This window comes from Pogoniulus pusillus, chromosome 12 (genome assembly GCF_015220805.1).
Source record: "Pogoniulus pusillus isolate bPogPus1 chromosome 12, bPogPus1.pri, whole genome shotgun sequence".
In the NCBI taxonomy this organism is placed as follows: Eukaryota; Metazoa; Chordata; class Aves; order Piciformes; family Lybiidae; genus Pogoniulus; species Pogoniulus pusillus.
The window spans coordinates 1841797-1864523 of record NC_087275.1 but is presented as its reverse complement, the minus strand read 5'-3'; the positions used below and the strand labels follow the sequence as shown (position 1 = coordinate 1864523).

Sequence of the window (22727 nt, the reverse complement as noted above, 5' to 3'; positions counted from 1 at the left end):
GGATGTCGCCGTCAGAAGTAGTCATTTATGCTCTATTTCTAGCCATTTGAGAGGTGAGTTAGCTTTCAGGGTGAGAGTGATCACAGAGGGGGACTTCATGTCTTCAGACAGCATTTTCAAATGAAATTAACTATCCCTGGAATGCAGTGATAACACTGATCAACTCTGGTTTGATGACTGAAGAAGCTGCTTCCAAAGTGGGTGTCTACACCAAAGGTACCTGTGTTTAGTCCAGTAATGTGGTCTTGTGCTGACCCCCTACTTGCATGGAAAGCCTGCAAAGCAATGTGCCCAGGTGGGCAGGAGAGCCAATGGCATCCTGGCTTGGCTCAGGAACAGTGTGGCCAGCAGGACAAGGGATGTTCTTCTGCCCCTCTACTCAGCACCAGTCAGGCCACATCTTGAGTGATGTGTCCAGTTCTGGGCTCCTCAATTCAAGAGAGATGTTGAGGTGATGGAAGGTGTCCAGAGAAGGACAACGAAGCTGGTGAGGGGCCTGGAGCACAGCCCTGTGAGGAGAGGCTGAGGGAGCTGGGGGTATGCAGCCTGCAGAAGAGGAGGCTCAGGGCAGAGATCTTTTCTGTCTACAACTACCTGAAGGGAGGCTGTAGCCAGGTGGGGTTGGGCTCTGCTGCCAGGCAAGCAGCAACAGAACAAGGGGACAGAGTCTTAAGTTGTGCCAGGGGAGGTCTAGGCTGGATGTTGTTAGGAAGTTGTTGGCAGAGAGTGATTGGCATTGGAATGGGCTGCCCAGGGAGGTGGTGGAGTGGCCGTGCCTGGAGGTGTTGAAGCCAAGCCTGGCTGGGACACTTAGTGCCATGGTCTGGTTGATTGGCCAGGGCTGGGTGCTAGGTTGGACTGGCTGAGCTTGGAGGCCTCTTCTGACCTGGCTGACTCCATGACAGCCCAGCTAAAGACTGCTTCTTTGGCTCTTTGGCAGTCGTACAACACACCCAGAGACAATGAAATCTCTGTGTAGCTGGAATGCAATCGCTCTGACAGAACCAGCAGTACATAGCTCTGTGCTTGGTATTCAAGCACACTGTTAGCACAAAGCAAATGAAAGCACATCAGAGCGCAGAAATTGTATTCTTTGTCAATCTTCCAAATGAGAACAGCCATTAAGAAAATCATCCTGCTACAGGTCTCAGCTATGATAGGCTGCAGGCATTGGGAGATAGTAAGGACTCTGCAAAGAGGGGAGAGTTTTTTTCCAGGAGGAGCTTGCTAATCACAAAATGCAAGCCAGAAGGGGCTTGAGATAGAAACAAAACTGAAGCAAGGTCACTAGTCTCCATTCTTCTCTTTGGAGGCCATAAGGATGAGGCTCCTTACGAGTTTCTGAAATTTTTACCTCCTTTGGAAATCTTTGTGACTTTATCTCACAGCCTCCAGGGTGACACACATAGGATCTTTAGCTTCCACACTTTTGGTTTTGCTCCCACTAAACAGTTTAACTGAATCTGATGAAGAGAGACAATGACAGAAATGCCATCGCTGTACAGCATCTGCCCATGCCTCCTCCTTTAATTCTGAGTTCTTTATGTAACAGCATTAAGAATTCACTTGAAGAACTTGGTTACAGTCCCTGGCAGACACTGTACCAACTTGGTAAATTTGCTGTTATTCTCTTCACAGAAATAACATTTTCACTGTCACAACCTCTTCCTCTCTTCTCTCTAGTAATTTCAAAACTCACTGGACTTATTTCAGCTGAATGTGAGGGACAGATTCTAATCATAAAGATGGGAAGTTCCTTTCAGTCTCATAAAAGTCAGTGATCACAATCAATTGGGATAAGAGAGAAACCTAAGTTAGTGGTACCTCTTGGGCATTAATCATTGTTTCTGTTCCAGGAATCTGTGGTTGCACATCCAATGCACCTAACCAAGGTCTGTCTCATCTCTTGTGCAGCCAGTGAGTAGTCACAGGGGACGAGACCTGGTAACTTCATGAGGGATGCTTATTGTGCTACTGAGCCACGATAGCAGGACACACATAACAGGAAACCAGGCTTGTTAATGCCACTGCTTGTGGAAATACATGGGGTTAATCTGTTCCCTTCACTTCAGCAACTGACTAGTAAAACACACCCAACAGAGAGAGCCTGCAGAGTTAAAGTGAAAATAGTGCCCACAACAGTAGTTCCTCCAGCAGCTCAAGCAGTTCTGAGCTTAGTAACCTTACTGCAAAAGCAATCAGCAGTGGGTGTCATCGCGTGACTCAGAGCCCTCTGGTTTTACCCAGGTAAATAGCAAATACGTTTGCTTCTGGTTCTGCTCTGGACCAGCCTGGGCGATGAGCTTTGCTGAGGAGTCAAGAGATGTGAACTGGAGGTTTTCTTTTTGAAAAGTAATTGGAGAAGACACAGTCGACCTCAGTCCTAGCTCTTCTAAGAACAAATATCAGCCAATCATATAGTCATAGAACGGCAGAAGGGTTTGGGTTAGAAGGGACCTTCTGAGGTCATCTAGTCCAACCTCCCTGACATGAGCAGTGACATTTTTCACTAGATCAGTTTGTTCAAAATGCCATCCACTTAGTGATGGGGCACCCACAATATCTCTGGACAACCTGCTCCAGTGTCTCAGCTCCTTCATAGTAAGGAGTTTCTTCCTTAGATCTAATCTAAATCTAGCCTCTTCATTTAAAATCATTGTCCCTTGTGCTGTCACTACAGACCTTGGTAAAAAGTCTGACTTTGGTTTGAAATATCCTTTAAATATTGAAAGGCCACAAGAAGGTCCTCCTAAAACCTTCTCTTCTTCAAACTGAAGAGCTCAAACTCTCTCAGCCTTTCTCCACAGGAGAGATGTTTAAGCCTGCTGATCATTTTGGCAGCACTTCTCTGGACCCCCTCCAATAGGTTGATCTCTTTCTTGATTTGAGGACTCTAGAGCTGGATGCAGTACTCCAGGTGGAGTCTCATGAGAATGGAGTAGAGGGGCAAAATTACCTTCTTCAATCAGATGACCATACTTCAGCCCAGGACACAATTAGCCTTCAGGGCTGATAGTGCATATTGCTGGCTCACATCCAATTTTTAACTCACCAATATGCTCAAGTCTTTCTCTGCAGGACTGCTCTGAATCCATTCTTTCCCCAGCCTGTATTTGGGATTGTCCTCACCAGGGTGCAAGATCATGTACTTGGCCCTTACTGAATTTCATGAAGTTCACAGATTGGGTTGGAAGAGACCTGAAAGATCATCTAGTTCCAACCACCTTGCTACCCTCCTCAGACCTCAATCCATTCCCTCTCATCCTATCACTACAAGCTTTTGTAAAACGTCTCTTCTTACCTTTCTTGTAGACCTCTTTCAAGTATTGGAAGGCTGCTATAAGGTGTCCCTGAAGTTGTCTTTTCTCCAGTCTGAACAGCCCCAACTCTCTCAGCCTGTCTTCACAGGGGAGATGATCCAGCCCTCTGATCGTCTCTGTGGGCCTCCTCTGGACCTGCTCCAGCAGTCCAATGTCCCTCTTATACTGGGTGTACCAGAATTGGATGCAGGACTCCAGGAGAGATCTCACAAGAGCAAAGTGGAGGGAGAGAATAACCTCCCTCATCCTGCTGGTGTCACTTATTTTAATGCAGCCCAGGATGTGGTTTGCCATGTCATGAGCACATTGTCAGCTCATGCTGAGATTTTCATCAACTGACACTTCCAAGTCCTTCTCCTCAAGATTGCTCTTGAGCCATTCTTCACCCAGTTCATGCAGGTGTACTCCTCAAGCCTGTCAGTGTTCTTCTGGATGGCATCCCTTCCCTCTACTGAATCAAGTGCACCACTCGGCTTGCTATCACCTGCAAAATTTCTGAGGATGAACTCAGTCCCACTGTTCATGTCATTAATAAAGGTACTGAACAGCACTAGTTCCAGTACAGAACTCTGAGGGGCAAAAATCGTGGCTGATCTCCACTGGGACACTGAGCTGTTGACTCTAACTGGATGCAGCCATTCAGCCAGTTCCATGTCCATCCGTCAAATCCATCTCTCTCCAATTTAGAGGTTAAAATCTTGTGGAGGGCTCTATCAAAGACCTTACAGAAGTCCAGAGAGTTCACACGTAGCCTGCTTTTAGTAAGCTTGGAGGGGCTCATCCTGACCATTTCCCAAGGTCATCAGAAGTTGTATCAGCACTTCAAGTTGAGCCTGGTGGGATCCCACTTGCCTGGAGGCTCCAGCAGGTGGAGGTTCAGCTTCACTGACTCTGGTCTCTCCTCTGGGCTCCTCCTGCAATTAGGAAGTACTGGAGGATCCAGCCCACAGCAGGGAAGGAGTTAAGTGCTTGACCAGCTGCCGTCTATGAGACACTGAATTCTTTCCCTGTGCAACCCGGCAGCCAGCGTTAGGACAAGGCTATATTTAGAAAGCTGATAAAGGTTTGGTGCTGACAGTTGTCCTGCCCCTTGATGAAGAAGCCACAGAGTGAGTGAGAGGAGGCAGCTGATTTTTCTTCCTTCAGCACCATTCCCTCCCAGTTTTCCTGTCCTCTTCACTGAACTCCTTCGTTGTGCCTCCAGCAGGAAGCCCTGGCAGAGTCCTCCAGGCACAGAGGGTAAGTGCCCTTTCTTTGCTGCCCTGCCTCTCTGCTTGCTGCCTCGTGGCTGGCAGCTGCTCCTCAGTAATCCCCAAAGCTGAGGCTGGCTGCTGGGGCCCTCCGGAGCTGCCACTGGCTGCTGTGGCACAGAAAGGCAGGAGTGGCTCCGGTTGTACCTGGGGAAGAACTGGCCGCTATGTTTTCATGCTCCTAATGAAGCTGTGCCCCCCTTGCTCTCTTCCACCTAGGGCAGGCGTGGCAGCCTCCCCACAAAGGGTTGTAAGGACAGAGTCCCAAGGCTTGCCGTGCCTTTGGCCTTGAGCGTTAGCAGCCTTTCATTTTGGGGACGAGGTCTCATGTTTCTTGCCCCTGACACTCCTTCCAGGCCAGCTCTGCCTTAGTACAGCTCCTTCCAGCCACTACACAGATAGAGTTTCTGCCCCACCACCCCTTCCTTCCTGGCCTCCCTGCATGCTTACTCACTGGCAAGAAGGGCACTGGTGCTGACTGGGCAGCAGCCAGGGAGCTGCACAAGGCCTCAGGGTCAGCAGGCACCCTGGCAGAGGAGCCACTGCAGCTGGCCCGCAGCCAGGGCCGCCCGCAGCCAGGGCCGCCCGCAGCCAGGGCCGCCCGCAGCCAGGGCCGCCCGCAGCCAGGGCCGCCCGCAGCCAGGGCCGCCCGCAGCCAGGGCCGCCCGCAGCCAGGGCCGCCGCAGGGTCTCGGCAGAATCTGCTGCGGCACCCCTCCTGCCAGAGTCTCCCTGCCACTGCTGCCCTACAGCTGGGAGGTGGCGTCCCGGCGGACCTTCGTAACGGCCCTCTCTCTGCTCCCCGTTTCAGAGCGTCCGCGGGCAGCCGCCATGGCCAGCAGCAGCAGAGAGTCGGACAGCGAGCTGGCAGCGCCGGACGCGGAGGGCGAGGCAGCGGACGCGAGGGCCGTGCAGGCGCACTACCTGCGCAGCGCCTCACCCGGCCGGTCAGTACGCGCGGTGCGGCGCTTCGCCTTCCCGCCTCTCCCACCGCCGCCGCTCCGCACAGGCGCTTGGGTGCGGATGGAGCCCTGCGCTGCCCTCCTCTGGCTGAGGCCGGGGTTAGTGTGCCAGCAGGCTGAGAGGCTGCGGAGACAGGGCTCCTGCGGTCCTCCTGCCCGCAGGGCATGCACGTACAGTGGGGATAAAGCGGAGAATGTGGTGGTGGTGGTGTTGCTCTTCCCTGGATGGCTACTTCCACTCATGTGGATGTCAACTCTTCCCAAATCCATCCCTGCCTTTCTGTCTAAGGTCCTGTGGATTGCTCAATGCTTGTGTTAGCCTTTCTCGGCCCCAGAAAGATTTGGCCTTTGGATTTGGGGTTGATTCAAAACCATCTTTGGCTACAGGCACTGAACAGGAGGCTGTCACAGTGCAAGGAGAAATTGAGTTGCCTCAAGCAAAACAAGCCTGGGTGGATGTGTTTCCTCCTAATACAAGGGAAAATCCATCCCTCCGTGCCTGTGCAGGGCCTGCCGGACTCTCCGCGATGCTTTAGCTGAGGGCAGGGAGCAGGGATTGAGCTTGCAAAGAGCCTGCCCCTGTGGCCTTCAGTGAGTAGAGGGTATGAAATGTGAGGCACTGCAGAAAAATGAAGACAGTGCTTCTTTCATGCACGTGTTTAAAAATGGTTTAGGAAGGTTACAAGTAGAACTCACACTAAGTAAAAATATGTACTGAACTTGATAAAGCATTCTCCTACTGCTAATCAGCCACTTGAAATGAACAGAAGCACCTCTGCACTTTATCCCCTCCCCGTCCCATTCCCTGTTCCAATTTCCCTTCCCCATTCCCTTCCCTGTTCCTCCCTCTCTCTCCCTTCCCTTCCCCTCCCGTTCCCTGTCACACTTCCCTTTCCCTTTATCTTTTCCCTTTCCCCTTTTCCCTTTCCCCTTTCCCTTTTCCCCTTTCCCCTTTCCCCTTTCCCTTTTCCCCTTTCCCTTTTCCCTTTTCCCTTTTCCCCCTTTCCCCTTTCCCCTTTCCCTTTTCCCTTTTCCCCTTTCCCTTTTCCCCTTTCCCTTTTCCCTTTTCCCCTTTCCCTTTTCCCCTTTCCCTTTTCCCTTTTCCCCTTTTCCCTTTTCCCCTTTCCCCTTTCCCCTTTCCCCTTTCCCCTTTCCCCTTTCCCCTTTCCCCTTTCCCCTTTCCCCTTTCCCCTTTCCCCTTTCCCTTTTCCCCTTTCCCTTTTCCCCTTTCCCTTTTCCCCTTTCCCTTTTCCCCTTTCCCTTTTCCCCTTTCCCCTTTCCCCTTTCCCTTTTCCCCCTTCCCTTTTCCCCCTTCCCTTTTCCCCCTTCCCTTTTCCCCCTTCCCTTTTCCCCCTTCCCTTTTCCCCCTTCCCTTTTCCCCCTTCCCTTTTCCCCCTTCCCTTTTCCCCCTTCCCTTTTCCCCCTTCCCTTTTCCCCCCTTCCCTTTTCCCCCTTCCCTTTTCCCCCTTCCCTTTTCCCCCTTCCCTTTTCCCCCTTCCCTTTTCCCCTTTCCCTTTTCCCCCTTCCCTTTTCCCCTTTCCCTTTTCCCCTTTCCCTTTTCCCCTTTCCCCTTTCCCCTTTCCCCTTTCCCCTTTCCCTTTTCCCCTTTCCCCTTTCCCTTCCCCCTTCCCCCTTCCCCCTTCCCCCTTCCCCCTTTCCCCTTCTCCTTCCCCTTTTCCTTTTCTCCTTCCCCTCTCTCTCCCTCCCCTTCCCATTCTCTGTCCCACTTCCCCTTTCCCCTTCCCCTTCCCTTCCCCCCCTCCCTCCCCCACTTTCCTTTTGCCCTTTTGTTCTTGCAGTCAGTGCCAAAAGTAATGATGACAATGGCAAGGTCCTTCTCAAGCAGACTGAGGCTCTTGAAGCATCCAGGCTTGGGCAGATCTGCACCTGTTGTCTATCATGGATGCTTGGGGCAGTAACAGACAAAATGTGTCAGGGCTATGGTGGCAGATTATTAGCAATGGTTATGTTTGTATTGAGCTTGCAGTCAACCTTTACAGTGAAAGGAACTGAAGGGAGGGCATAGCTGCAAATTTGTGTTAGCTCCTGTAAATGAGACTGAGACTCCCCTTGCTCATCTTACAAACTCCTTTAAAGAACTAGAAAAGGATTACTTTCAGTCATGGTTGACAAGTGCTGGAACCCAATGAAATTACTTGGATGAGCCCATTAAGTGGTTTCCAATGTCTGTAGCTCCTGTTTTGAACTGGGGGAATGAAAGCAGTTTAGCTCTCCAGACACTTTGCTGTACCCTAACTGCACATTGATCACCCTCCCTCTTCAGCTTTAAACAAAACCAGTGTATTGCAAGTAATGCATGCCCACATTACTAGATAGCTTCTGTGATGACAGCAAACATCCTAGTGATCTGTGGCATCTGTTTGGAGGGAAATGTAAAGGGTGTGCATCAGGCTTTGAAAAAGCTCTGTAAAATACTTTGTTAAGAGGTTCTAAGAGAAGGTTTCCTTGGACTGTACAGGTGGACCTAAATGGAAATATCTTTGTTTCAAGCTTGTGGCCCTTTTCTGCTCCACAAAAACTGAAGTAATTCAGGCTGTATGTCAAAGAACTCCCTTCAAAGGTGTTGGTGGGGTTTATAGTTGTTTCTGACCTGCAGTTAGACAGCATTGAGTGGAGTGACTGACCACAGAGTCATGCTACGAAGCAGCTAGGATACTGACTATGGAGATGTTCACAGGCTTCACTCTTAATGCTTGCATTGCAGCTTTTAATAACTCACAGGATGCTTTTAGGCAATGAGGTAGCATGAAAAAAAGAACCAACAACAGAAAACAAAACATAAAAATCAGAACAAAACAAACAAAACAAAACTAAACTAAATCAACCAAACAAAAAAACTGCAAACCAAACCAAAAAGCAATCAAGCCTCCCACCACAACAGTTTTCTAGCATAATCTGTTTTGAATTGTTCAGTAAATTCTAGTTGGGACAATATTGATGCCTGTCTGTCTTCTTCATAGCAGAGCTACTTCATACAATCATAGAATCAACCAGGTTGGAAGACAGCTCCAAGCTCAGCCAGTCCAACCTAGCACCCAGCCCTGGCCAATCAACCAGACCATGGCACTAAGTGCCCCAGCCAGGCTTGGCTTCAACACCTCCAGCCACAGTGACTCCACCACCTCCCTGGGCAGCCCATTCCAATGCCAATCACTCTCTCTGCCAACAACTTCCTTCTAACATCCAGCCTAGACCTGCCCTGGCACAACTGGAGACTGTGTCTCCTTGTTCTGTTGCTGGCAGAAGAGCCCAATCCCAGCTGGGTACAGCCTCCCTTCAGGTAGTTGTAGACAGCAATGAGGTTACCATTCCTTGTGATCCACCCCCCTTCCAGTCTCAAAGCAGACACTGACCTCTACCCAAAACCTCCTCCATCAGTTGATTCTCTTACATTTCAGCTTGCTATAGCTTCTTCCCATGGCACCTGTCTGAATCCTGCAAAACCTGGATACCAAGTGCATATTTGAAGCCTGTAGTGCCATGCTGCAGAACAGGGTTGGGGTGAGGGTTGGGGAAAGAGCTGGGACTTCCCTCCTACCACCAAAGGACCTTCACTGCTCCAGTTCCCTTCTCTCTTCTGGAATGGGTGAAAAGGACTGAAGTCCTGGAGATGGGATCTCAGTGGAGAGCATTTGCCTGATAGGCAGTGTGGTTGGTTGGCAGGTATTCAGTGATATCGGATACTGACACGGAGAGCATCTTCATGGAGCCAATCCACCTGTCATCTGCTGTGGCTGCCAAACAAATAATCAATGAAGGTAAGAGGAGGAAGGGTAAAAGAACTATGTAACTATTAGAGACTTGAGTTGCACTTATTTTGTCTTTCTCATCCAGAGATCCTAAAATGATAAAAACACCTTTATGAGAAACCCCCACCTGAAGCAGAGGTGAAAAACGCAAAGCAGTAACAATTTACAGAGCAGTTTGGTGACTTCTTTGAAGTTGTGCACAAAATCTGTGGCAGAATAATGGGCTGCAGTGGTGACTACAGTTTGATTTCTAGTTGCTCACTGCATCAAACTAGACTAGTTTCAGTTAGAAGGGACTTACTGCCTGACCGCTTGGGGGTGAACCAAATATTAAAACACATTATTAAGGGCATTATCCAAATATCTCTCAAAACTGACAGGCTTGAGGCATCAACCACCTTTCTAGGAAGCCTGTTCCAGTGTTTGACCACCCTCTAAGTGTAATGGTTTGGGAATTCCCCAACCCCCCATTCTTATGAGATCACCCAGACTAGACTCAGCCAGCTGGGAGTTAAGGAGTGAAGCTTTGTATTCACAGTTCAGCACAAGAGACAAGCAGAGAGTTACAATAGTTACAGCTATAGACAGAAATAGACAAGTTAAAGGTAATACAGAAACACAACAGCCCTGCCAGAAACCAGAGTGCCCAGGAGGGGCTCCCAACCACCCTTCCACCCCTCTACATTACCCCAGAGTATACCTTATGTGCAAGGTGATTTTGGAGGATGGGCAAGGGGGGTTAGAAACAGAAGGATTAGTTACACAGAAGAAGCCCAGCGACAAAAAGCACAAACACTGATTCCAATAGAGACACACATTCTGTCTTAGCTATGTTTGTGTTCTTGCAAGCCTATGAGTGCAGCAGACATCACCACTGTTTCCTTTTCACAGCCTATCATCTATTTTTTTTCTCATTAAAATATTCCAATTTGCCTCAAACTAGCACACTAACTAAATGTTTCCTGATGTCCTGTCTGTACCTCCTCTGGTGCAGCTTTGAACCATTCCCATGTGTCCTCTCACTGTATCCTAGGAAGAAGATGTCAGCAGCTCCTCAGGAAGCTGTAAGGAGTGACTGCATTCTTCTGGAGCTAGAATAAGCATGGCCAGGGCTTTGGTCAGTGCAGGTCTCTGCACAGAGAGGACAGTGCAATATGCTTTTCCCATTACTAACTACCTTGTGGCTACTGGATAAGCACGTTATGGAATGAATCATAGAATCATAGAATGGTTGGAAGGGACCTCAAGGATCATCCACTTCCAACCCCCTGCCATAGGCAGGGACACCTCCCACTAGATCGGGTCACTCAAGGCCACATTCAATCTGGCCTTGAACATTTCCAGGGAGGGAGCAGCCACAACCTCTCTGGGCAACCTATGCCAGTGTCTCATCATCCTCACTGCAAAGAACTTCTTCCTAACATCTAGTTTGAATCTCCCCTCTGCCATTTTAAACCCATGACCCCTTGTGCTGTCATTACAAGACCTTGTAAATGTCTTCCTGTATTCATGCACATATTGCAGACAGGACAGCATGATGTTACTGAGGAAAAAAGCAAGTCACAAGACTTGTCCCAGGGACAAGTGACAGGTCATATATTCGCATTGTCTTTGCATGCCTTTAGTTACAATGTCACTTTATTCCAGAACTGAAGACAAAGGACACCAAAGTAGAGTCAGTGTGTCCCAGGATGTTAGAGTCTGCACAGCAGCTGATGGTGGAAGACCTGTACAACCGAGTTAAGGAAAAGATCGATGACACCAGCTTGTTTAACACGCCATGTGTAATGGACTTGCAGAGGGCACTTGTGAAGGACAGGCTGGAGACTCCCAGGGATGCTGTGGATGAAGTCTGGCCTAATGTCTTCATAGCAGAAAAGTGAGTGTCAGCTTTTGTCATCAAGTTGCACAAGATTACTGGGGAATGGTCGGGTGGAGCCACTGAAGGCATAACGTGTTACATGCATCTAGCGCACAAAGATCTCTGCAGGCTGAGAAGGAAATACTTCTGCAATAGAATAAGCAGCTCTCCTATGTTATTTTGATGCTTTGACAGGAGAGAGAAAGGCAAATGAGCCCAAATTACCCTGTTCTGGACTTTGCCCTGAAATCGGGATTAAGTTTTTGTAATGCAAAAGAGAGTCAAAAAAGAAATGCTGTAGCGAACACCAAGTGGAAGCGGTTAGGTCTTTTGTGCCATGGCTCAGCTGTCGGAGATGCTGGTGCAGGTGAACAGACAGGATTAGCTGAGGGTGATACAGTACAAAGCATCAGTTACAGAGTGATGGAAATTGAGACATAAGCAAGCAGCCTGAACCTAGAGTGAGAGTATGCGTTAAAAATTAAGCTGGAGAGACAACTCAGTATGCAGCTTTACTGGTGAGTGTAGGTTTCTCATTTTCTTTTCCCAGTGAGTATTGGAAAGAAATACCTGCAGACCTCTAACGGGACATTAAAGTCTGAGTGGAGTGGCATGTTGCATGAGTAATGCAGGCTAGGAGCTCAGTAGGCCTTGTAGCAGACAGCCTATTTCCTCCCCAGAACAGGAGCACTGATATCTAACATCTCCTTTTCTGTTCTGAAGAAGTGTTGCAGTGAACAAAAGCCGCCTGAAGAGACTGGGGATCACCCACGTCTTGAACGCAGCTCACGGTACTGGTGTATACACAGGAGCAGGCTTCTACAACGGTCTGAATATCCAATATCTGGGCGTTGAAGTGGATGATTTTCCAGATATGGACATCGCCAAACACTTCCGCCCCGCGGCAGAGTTCCTTGACGAAGCACTGCTGACTTACAGGGGTAAGGGGAGAAGACTCCAGGTGGCTCTGGGAAGCCTTGGGAAAGAATGGGTGGAAGAGTTACTCTGATAGGCATGTCACACTGGTAATTGGCTAGAAGGCAGATACGTTGTTCTCTGCATCCAGCTGTGGTGAACACTTCTTGCCCAATTCTGCCATGCCTCATTCAAAACAGGAGGGAACAAACTAGTGAGAAGAGGCAGCCCAGCAGCCTCTGTTGCCAGTTCCACATCCTCAGGCTCAAACTGGCTGCAAGCCACCTTCTTCAGCTGCTTTGAAATTACCCTACTATTGCAAAAGAGGTGAAGCCCTGCTCCAATAAATATATGCTTTAAATATTGATATTATGGAATACTACAGATATATTTCAGTGCACTGCAAGTTTCATGTTGCCAGAATGCTTAGTACAAAAGAACAGGCTGATTTACTAAAACAATACAAACAGCTGGGTTGAGCCCCTGAATCTTTACACTCGGGCTCCTGCATAATTTGCTGGGCTGGCAGCTGATGTTCTGCAGACCTCCAGTGCATACTGGTCATTTTGCTTCAGCTTCAATGGGCAGCTATGGATCTCTTTATGGAATTCAATATAAACATGAACACCACAATCAGTGGTAGCACTGATGTTCCTCAAATATATGCATTTGGTGCATTAACTTTTGTAGAAAGACAAGTTACCTCCTAGCAGAAGTTACAGGAAGAAAAGTAAGAAGGTTTGAGTTGGTTTTTGTTTCTTTGTTTTTTAAAGTTGAGCCATTTTTCATAGAATCATGAAATCAGCCAGGTTGGAAGAGACCTCCAAGTTCGTCCAGTCCAACCTAGCACCCAGCCCTAGCCAATCAACCAGACCATGGCACTAAATGCCTCATCCAGTCTTTTCTTGAACACCTCAGCAACAACATCACAAGGAGCAAGTCTCTGCTTCTCTGTGCTCTTCCCTCATAACTCCTATTGCTACCCTTGGCATAGTACAGATGCTTACTACTGCTGGCATTTGTCAACCCTTCAAGTCACTAACCCAGGAAAAATGACAGTCCATATGGGAAGAAGTAGTTTTTCACTGGGCTACTGAGCTGAACTGGTTCATAAAGAGCAAGGACCAGAGACAGAGGAGCCTTCAAAGAAAGCAGAGGAATGAGATCTCCCCCTTTTGGTGAGCTGCTGAACAAGCTTTACTGGCTGTTAAAACACTTGGAAGGCAACAGAGGCTTTTGATAGTAAGAAAGGTGTAAAAGACATTTTGGGGTGGTAGGAATATCTATTACATTAGGTAAATACTGGCAGCAACATCATAAAGGTGGTGTTTATACTGGCTTCATTAAGTTTCTGTGCAAACAGCTTGATTAAACTTGGATTTATCACCCATTTAATAACAGTAATTTCAGTTATTTGCAAGCTAGTGAAGCTTCTTTTGTGCCCTCTTCATTCACAAGCTTTTCTTTAACTGTAATTTGCTATAAAAGTAACTTAAAGAAAACCCAATTACTGTGTGCCAAATCTTACTTTTCTGCAAGGGATGGTTTCTGCGTAAATCATGCCACAAAATAATGGAGGTCCTCAGTTTTGATTCTAGCTGTCACTGTTTACAGAACAGTGAGTGTCACTAGTGAAGCAGCTGTGCATCAGTTTGTCAGTCAAAATCAGCTCTCTTTCTGCTAGTTGCATGGTTCTGCTGGTCTGAGATCAGCTGTGACTCCAGCCACTCTATATGTCACTGTTTTGAGCGTGCCTTGCAAAACAGCAGGTCTGGATTCTGGCAAAAAGAAAATCAAATTAATACAAAAGTACCTAATGAAAATTTAAGTTATTTGTTTAGCCTCCCAATACCTTCCTAGAGGCTAATGCTAAGATTGCCTTTTTGACCTGTGGGGAAACTGAAGCCTCCATTTGACTCTTTTGAGTAGAACCCTGTCCCTCCTGAACTGGGGAACCTGAAACTGAATGCAATATTCCAAGTGAGGTCTCACCAGGGCAGAATAGAGGGAGAGAAGAATCCCCTTCCATCCGCTGTTAAGCGAATAGGTTAATAGGTTCAGTGAATAGGTGAACACACAAACATTATTTAGGTGATTTTTTCATTTGTGCCTGCCCACAGCTTTTGAAACTAATGTGCTTTTTAGTCATAGGTACCTAGAGGTTTATTGTGATAAAGGTTGACAAATAGTTAGCGCTGATTGAAGTCACTGAAACATGTATTCTGTCTAATGCTTAACAATGCTTTTGTGCTACGTATCAGAGAAACCTCTCTCTGCTATTTGAAATAGCTAATTACTTCTGTATTCAACATCTGCAGGCAAAGTCCTTGTCAGCAGTGAAATGGGAATCAGTCGCTCAGCTGTGCTGGTGGCTGCTTACCTGATGATCTACCACCATATGACCATTCTGGAGGCTCTGATGACTCTGAGAAAGAAGCGCGCCATTTACCCCAATGACGGCTTTCTGAAGCAGCTAAGAGAGCTCAACGAGCAGTTGTTGGAGGAGCGAGAGCTGGAGCATACTGGAGATGAAGAAGTCACTCCTAGTCAAAGTCCTGTTGTCCATGCAGGCCCTTCTTCCCAGCTATCTGGAGCTGATGACTCAGAAAGCATTATAGGAGCCAAAGCCCACTCCATCATAGTAGAAGAAGAGGATGCTAGCAGCCTGCTGGGTAGTTTTATAAGCTCTTCATCAGTGGGAAAATCTAGCTGGGTTTCCAAACACTCCACTCTTATCAGTGAGGAGGAAGAGGAACAGTTGTATCAAGAATGGAGGAAGAAACAAGGCTTGCCTGCAAAGGAAACAGGAGTTAACCACAGAAGAACATCTCCAAAGCTTCTGGATCAGGATGGGGAGCAATCTGAGGAGGATGTGGAACAGAGAATCCATGACTGGCAGCGCAGAAATGAGAAGTACCAAATGGAGGGTCCACCCAGGGAGGATGACTCAGATTCCAGCATGGGAGGAAGACCTTACCCATCAGGTGAATTCAGTGATGTTGAGAGTGTGAGCAGTTTTGAGGTCCGAACCCTGAAAAAACATCTGGAATCCAGCAGCTTTAGCAGGATGAGGAGGAGCCGTGCAGGCTCTGTGTCTTCAGAGAGCACTTGGGACATGTGGAACCAGAGGCTTCTGGAGATCGAGAAGGAAGCTGCTCAGAGATATCATTCTAAGAATAAAAGCTGTGGGGAGAGACAATCCCCAGAACCAGGGAGAAAGGAGAGGGATGTGGATGAGGAGAGCGTGTTGTCAGACAGTAGCTCCTTTTACAATTTCTGCCAGAAGAACAAAGACAAGTTGACTCCCCTGGAAAGGTGGAAGGTCAAGAGGATCCAGTTTGGCTTTCACAAGAAAGATTTGGAAGCATCATCATCTTCTGCACCATCTCCAGCAGAAGAGGGCAGCCAGGCAGGTGGGGAGGGGACAGAAGGGAAGAGTTTGTCAGATGTTAATCTAACCGCTTACCAGGCTTGGAAAATGAAGCGGCAGAAGAAGGTGGGTAGGGAAAGCAAAGAGGAGTTTATGGAGTTTGCCAAAACTGAGGATTCTGCTTCAGCTAAAAAGAAGCAGAGACGTGTAGAGCTCCTTGAACGTTCCAAGAAAATTTTAGAAGAAAGCCAGTCCATGTGCAGCTGGGAGACAGACAGTACTATGAGTGGGAGTGTCCCACTCTCAGCTTTCTGGCCCTCGGTACCTTCTGCAAGCGGCGCTGAGGATGCGGCTTCTGCACAGAGCATGCAGACAAATCATTCATCTTTATCACAGACCAGGAGCAGCATGCAGCCTCAGATGCCAAGTGTACCCCTCCCCAGTCTCCCAGTTGGCCCAGGTGACACAATATCCATGGCAAGCATTCAGAATTGGATCGCCAATGTGGTCAGTGAAACCATTGCTCAAAAGCAAAATGAGATCCTGATGCTGTCCCGTCCATCATCTGCAATGGCCTCCAGCGTAATGTCAGGAGACCCTGGCAGGCGTGCAGATGATGATAAGGTTTCTCTTCTCAGTGCTCAGAGTGGCTCATCTCTTGCTTCCTCTCAGCTACGCCAGCAGGACATGCACAGGGATGAGTCTCAATCTGTCCTGTCTTGCAATACCTCAATGAGCACAAGGACAGAAAGGACTAGTTCCAATGCAAAGATAACACAGACAAGCAAGCCACTTCACAGCCTCTTTGCTGATGAGGTCGACCTAAAGAAACTCAGGAGGAAGGAGAAAGAGATGCAAATGGAAATGAGAGAGAAAATGGCAGATTATCAAGTTGAAAAGGTGATCAGAGACAATAAACGTAGCACTTTGTTTAAAAAAAAGATGACCAAAGGAGAGGAAAATGAACTTGAGGATGACAGGGAGAGTACAACAAGCAGCCACAGGCACCCCTTGCAAGCAGATCTTGACAGAACTGATACAATTTTTGACCTCTCCACTCAAGCTGCAAACACAGGTGCACCAAAGTCAGACATAGACACTGATATTACCAAGTGGCTCAGTGGCCTGAAAGCAGAACGAGAACCACTGTTGTATTACGAACAAAGTGAGCAGGCTAGACAGAAATATAGCAGATCATCCAGAGTCAGAGAGATGGATTCTGAAACATCCAGTTACAGATTCTCCAGAACCCAGAGAGAAGAGCTAGACAGGTGTTCTTCCTATGAGTCAAAAGGAGATTCACTGAGAACCATGTCAAGATTTTCCTCTGCTTCTGCAAAAGAAGACAAAAAGATGTATAAGTTCACAAGGTCAAGGGTTAGTGAGTCAACAAGTTCCAGAGAAAAGAGCCCAGAGATGAATGCTTTCAGCCAAACACCTGAACCATCCTTTGACTCTGAATCCCACGAACCATCTACACAGAGTCGAGTTAGATCTCATCACGTGGAGGCATGTGAAGAGGAAGCGAGGTCTGACACGTCAGAATTTGGAGCTAAGAGAAAGTTTACCCAGAGCTTTTCAAAGTCTGAAGAGGATGGAAAGAAGGAGGCCAAAGTGGAACAAAGGGAAGAAAGATATGCATCTAGACAGCTCTTTCAGTACAGGCGACGCATGCGCAAAGAAGAGGAAGAAGAGAAGGAGGATGATGATGATGATGATGATGCCATTATCGCTGCCTGGAGAAGCCGGCTAGAAGAGACTACGGAAAAGCTTCGGCAGAGAAGGGAAGAGTGACCAAGATCAGATTACAGGAACACAAGAAGAGCCACAGAGCTCCTGAATCACCCATCATTATATTTCTGATAATCCTTTGTGGTTTGTAGGGCATTTCCTGCAGATAGTTCTTTTCTTAATCAAAAGCGATAAAGGGAAGAGGTCAAGTTTTGGAAGTGTTTGTGGTTTGTCAGAAAGAAGATGCTAGTATTAAATGATCAATGTACGCAGGAACACAATGTTAGAAGTCATTAGGAGCCAGATGATGTTTCAGCAGCAAAAGCAAGTAATGGTGGCACTTCAGTTCAAACGACCAATCACATCCCATTTTGGTTATTTCAATTTTGTAGTCTCATTAAAGACTGGACATATTTTTTCCTAGGATCTTTTTGATCATAAATGGAAGAAGCCTACTGCCTTCTCTAAGAACTTGAAGAATGTGCTTCTCCTAATCAGTTTTACTTTAGACCACTGAGAAGATATTGCCAGGTAGGCTCCGTTTTCTGCACAAGTCTTACAAATGTCTACAGAAATAAGAGAGTTCAAGGGAATACTGTTTCACTTCACTAAGTAGCAGAAACAAAGTGAAATACTAGGGGAAAAAAAACAACAGATGTCTCTGTTTAGAAGTTCAATGCAGTAATGAATGCATTCCTGTGGTAGCATTACTCTCTATTAGATGGACTCATCTCTGCTCCAGTTTGGTTGGTTCCTGCTGGGTCAAAAAGGAAAAATGCAGTGATATCTAAGCACACATCTGAAAATCATGTTCTGGTGCAATCACAGAAATGGAGTTCTGGGTAGGGTTAGGATTAATGTTAAATTACACTGGGTTTCTGAAGCTAGTTTTGTGTATGCAGCTCAGCTAAGTCTATGCTTATACTTTCTATAGTCAGATTGCCGCGTATTACTTTTCAGCGTGATCAGCTTAAAGGAGTGATACACAAACTGACCTCATAATAAAATGATGCCTAACTAAAGTGTTGGTACAAGGCACCATGGACTTAGAGAACAAATCACATACCAGCTGAACACAATACTTGGCAGGTCATTTTTAGGAGATGGTAGGTTTAGTTGTGTGTTACATTCAATGTGTTGTTTGTGTCATGAGTACAAAGCCCACTTTTCATCGTGACTGGAAGGAGCACAGCCTCCATCTTAACTGAGTACACCAAGTTAAGAGCCTTGGGTCTTCCCATGCCCTGCAGAGCCTCATGAGCTTGTGTGATGTGATGCACCAGGCCTGCCACAGCATGGCTTGTATGATACTGTGTCTTTGGGGAATCAAAACACCAACTCTTTGTCACCAGTCAACATCCTCCAACTCTCTCACAAACACCTACATTAGGATCTTACCCTTAACATGACAGCCAGTTTCTCCTGATTTCTACACTGAAATTCTATTTAGAATTCTATTTATTCTATTTAGAAACATCAAAGTCCTCTGCCGTAGCTGAGTATAACAGAGCAATGAAAGGATGATGAAGTATTGCTGTCTCACAGGAAATTTTATCTGTCTTTTTTGTGGTCATCTCCTCTCCCTCTTACTGTGATGCTTAGATAATCATAGAAGCAACCATGTTGGAAGAGACCTCCAAGCTCAGCCAGTCCAACCTAGCACCCAGCCCTGGCCAAGCAACCAGACCATGGCACTAAGTGCCCCAGCCAGGCTTGGCTTCAACACCTCCAGGGACAGTGACTCCACCACCTCCCTGGGCAGCCCATTCCAATGCCAATCACTCTCTCTGACAGCAACTTCCTAACAACATCCAGCCTAGACCTGCCCTGTTGCAGTTTGAGACTGTGTCCCCTTGCTCTGTTGCTGCTTTCCCGGCAGCAGAGCCCAACCCCACCTGGCTACAACCTCCCTTCAGGGAGCTGTAGCCAGCAATGAGGTCTGCCCTGAGCCTCCTCTTCTGCAGGCTGCACACCCCCAGCTCCCTCAGCCTCTCCTCTCAGGGCTGTGCTCCAGGGCCCTCCCCAGCTTCATCGTCCTGCCCATGGCAGGGGATTGGAACTGGATGATCTTTGAGGTCCCTTCCAACTCTGACAACCCTGTAAGTCTGTGATTACGCTGGCACCTCTCCCTATGTCAGTTGCATCGTATAGACAGCAAGCGTCCCGGGGCAAGGGACTGGACTTTGTCCTTGCCTGTATGATGCCATGCACATCAGCAATACTATCTGAATAATGGTTACTGATAACAAAATGCAGCTGCCAATTTGATTAAGCTTTCTCTCAGCTATAACTCCCTGATTAGACATTATCCCTGCTCCTCTGACAATAAAGATGACTCGTTCTAATAGCCAGGACTAGAGTAAATGATAGATATTTATTGTCAGGTGAATGTAGTCTTAAAGGCAAGCGACTGAACAACAACAGGGGTAGAAAAACAAGAGAAAGAACATCTTTTACCTGTGAGGTTTCTTTTTTTTTTCCTTTATAAGTTGCTCAGATTTAATGGTTTAACTACATAAGGAACATGGTCTTGCTAATGTTCCAGGTATCCAGAGATGCTATAAGGCTTACAATGCACCTCCACGCCAATGTAAGGCATAATGCAGTGCATGTCTTGTTTCAGCATACTTCTGCGAGCTGTGTTTTGTTAAGCTGTGGACTCCCAGGCTTTGATCCACATGCTGAGATTTGTCTATTGATTGCTGCATTGCATGTTAGGACAGGCATTTTCCTCTTTTCTTCATCCCCAGTAAAGTTGCTCTGTAGAAAATAACTCTGCATGCGAATGTTTGGAGCTTGCTTCAGTTTCAGCCTAGCAAAGGTTTAAGTTTTGCTGGATCAAAGTGCAATACCTCCTGGTACTGAATTTACCTTTTTTTTTTTTAATCAAAGGCTGGTTCCCTTTGAAAAAATCTCTGAGTTCCTGTGGCTGGCTGCTGTTCTCAACAGAAACGTCTGTCCTCTGCAATACTGTAGGGGGCATCTTACACTGTAAAAGATGAGCATTATATGCTCTAGTAATTGGTTTCATTTTGCACTGTACAGCACAGCCTTTGTTTGGGTAGCATTTTGATTTAAACAGTAATCTAGGTTTGCTGCACAAATAAATTATTCAAGACTGAGGGGCAGAATATGGTTCTATAACAAGCCTGAGCCAAACAACCCTGTTAGCCAGTTTTGACCCTTCTGGGAAAGGGTTAAGTGGGTTCTGCTGACTCACTGAGGTAGGTGGCTTATTAGTTCACTTTTGTAAAAGGGAGATAAAAATGGTTTGCTGGGGAGAGGGCATTTAAGATACTGGCTGAGCAGTCATGAGGGAGAAGCCTTAGAAATAGGTGAACTTTATTTTCTTATTGCTTATATCCTTGTTAATAAAGCCAAACCCCCAAAGCAATAAGGGGGTGGGGATCATTTTGGACTCCATTCAGTGTATGGCCTGTGCTTGAAAGCGAGATGGGAAAGGCTCCAGCTCACAGGTATAAATTACATGAAACAGTGACATAAAGACCTTGCATGGTGAAAATATTAAAGCATTCAGTCATAAGACCAATAACCAGGAGAGACAGAAATGGAGAGGTTGAAGGCAGCCTAGAAAGTCAGGTTTTGAGATGAACATTTAGAAGGAGACAGGGAATCGGTGAAAGAGGAGAGGTCTGCTCAGACTGTTTCAGGTGACCAGAGCTGCAGAGTGAATGGGTTTTCAGCAACGACACTGGTCTGACACGAGATTAAAAGAGTAGCTATGTACCCAAATTTATCTAGCAAGGATTTTTCAATGAAGATTTGCTGGCACTGATATTTTTGCTCAGCCTCAGTTTGATGCTGTAGGCAGAAGGGGTTTTTTTTTTGGCATTGTGTAGTGGAAGGTGAAAGTGCAAGGAGCATCCATACTGTCAGTTAAGAATATAAACACATGAACATCAGAAAGGCTGTATGGGGTCAGGACAAAGGTCCATCTGGCTCAATATCCTGTCTCCAACAAAGAACAACAGCGAATACCTAGGGAAGAATATAAGAGCAATGATATAAGGGATATTTCCCCAGCATGATCTTCCAGCTTCCAATCATTTGCAACTCAAGGACTTTGTGAGCCAGATGTGATATTGTTGTATTTAATAGCCCTTGATGGATTTTCTTTCTGTGGAGGTGCCTAGTCATTTCTGAGCCTAGCCATTTCTGAATTATAGCCATTATAGCCTTGTACCTGCTAGCCTCCAGGATCTCTTGTGGCAAGAAGACCCACAACTTATTCTACACTGAATGCTAAAGCCATCTCCTTTTTATCAGTTCTCAATCTGCTGCCCACTAGCCTCCTCCAGTGCCAAAGTAATCTTTAGTTAGTATTACATGTGCTCAGGATTTTATCCTCCTCTATCATTATGCCCCATCCTTAGCTCTGTTTTGCAGCCTGAGTTACTCATTCCTCGTATGGGAGCTGCTCCATACCTCTGATTATCCTGGCTGTTCTTCTGTGAAGCTTTTCCAGTTCTACTTTGTCATGTTTGAGGTGAAGGAACAAATCCCCACACACTATATGGAGTGAAGGTGTGGCAGGGATTTCTCCTGTAGCATAATGACATTCTTTCATTCTTTTTTTTTTCTGTTCCCTGCTCCCTCCTTATTATCTCCTAACAGTGTGCATGTTGTTTTTTTTCTATTTTCTTATCCTGTTGTGATTTAGTTGAGGCAATTAATGGGGCAGGAATTAGGGTTAGTTAATTTTATTTCTGGCAAGCCCTGCCCACAGCTCTATACAAATGAGTTACATTTGGGTTCTAATAGAGTCAGGAAACTCTTCCCAAGGATGCTTATGAGCAATTCATTCATTTAGGAGAATCAGAACATTGGAAAAGTTTAGCCAAAAAATGGCTTTGCCTCACTTACAAATAGGCAGCCTGGAGCCCTAGGGAACATCTGTGCTGCTCACTGCAGAGGAGCAGGAATTTCAAGCTAGTCCCTGGCTCCTTTGTGGCGGTGTTGGAACTGCTCAGTCGTTGAGAGGCTTCCAGATCTTCCCAGGGTGCTGGGAAAGAGGCAGAAGATCTCTGACCTGATCCTGGTTCCTCTTGGCACAGAGGTGCAGGCATCACCTCTTGCAGATGTGCAGAGAGCACCATGTTGGTGTCACTTCTTGCCACGTTATGAGGCAAGGTCATTGCTGGTTGGCAATGATCAGCTCCAAGATAATTATTTTGTATAATTTTTCTCACACGTAATGCTTTACATTTAGTAGCCTTGTATTTCATCTCTCACCTTGGTGCTCAGCCTCTTGCTCTCAAAAAGTCCTTCTGTGTTTTTTTTCACAGCCAGCCTCTCATTTCTACTCTTCTGTTTCCTAAAAGTCCTTTGAACAAGTATGTGGGAAGCAAATAAATTAAAGAGGGATAACATGACAGAGAAACCCATTTCATGTTGGCCTGAAGTTCAGCAAGAAGTAAGAAAGTGATGAAAGCTAAAAAGCTAGGAGAGAAGAAGTGTTCAAAAAGAGATCTGAAGACAATAGACAAATTAAGAATGGGACCTAGGCTGGACAGAAACAGTAAGCTGTG

The 22727-nt window shown here is 46.7% G+C and overlaps 1 protein-coding gene across 1 annotated transcript; it reads left to right on the top strand.

Moving 5' to 3' along the window:
* The first annotated feature begins 5400 nt into the window (after positions 1 to 5400).
* On the top strand, positions 5401 to 18200 carry STYXL2 (serine/threonine/tyrosine interacting like 2). Its single transcript, XM_064152201.1, has 5 exons — positions 5401 to 5516; positions 9216 to 9310; positions 10949 to 11180; positions 11886 to 12103; positions 14396 to 18200. Exons 1-5 carry the CDS (start codon positions 5401 to 5403, stop codon positions 17239 to 17241), a joined length of 3507 nt encoding a protein of 1168 aa, XP_064008271.1. The 3' UTR covers positions 17242 to 18200.
* The last annotated feature ends 4527 nt before the right edge of the window (positions 18201 to 22727 follow it).

Excerpts from the sequence above, each read along its gene's own strand:
- STYXL2 (XM_064152201.1), top strand. The coding sequence starts at position 5,401 with ATGGCCAGCAGCAGCAGAGAGTCGGACAGCGAGCTGGCAGCGCCGGAC. Across the intron at positions 9,311-10,948 it reads CAAACAAATAATCAATGAAG|AACTGAAGACAAAGGACACC; the intron begins GTAAGAGGAGGA and ends ACTTTATTCCAG. Across the intron at positions 12,104-14,395 it reads AGCACTGCTGACTTACAGGG|GCAAAGTCCTTGTCAGCAGT; the intron begins GTAAGGGGAGAA and ends CAACATCTGCAG.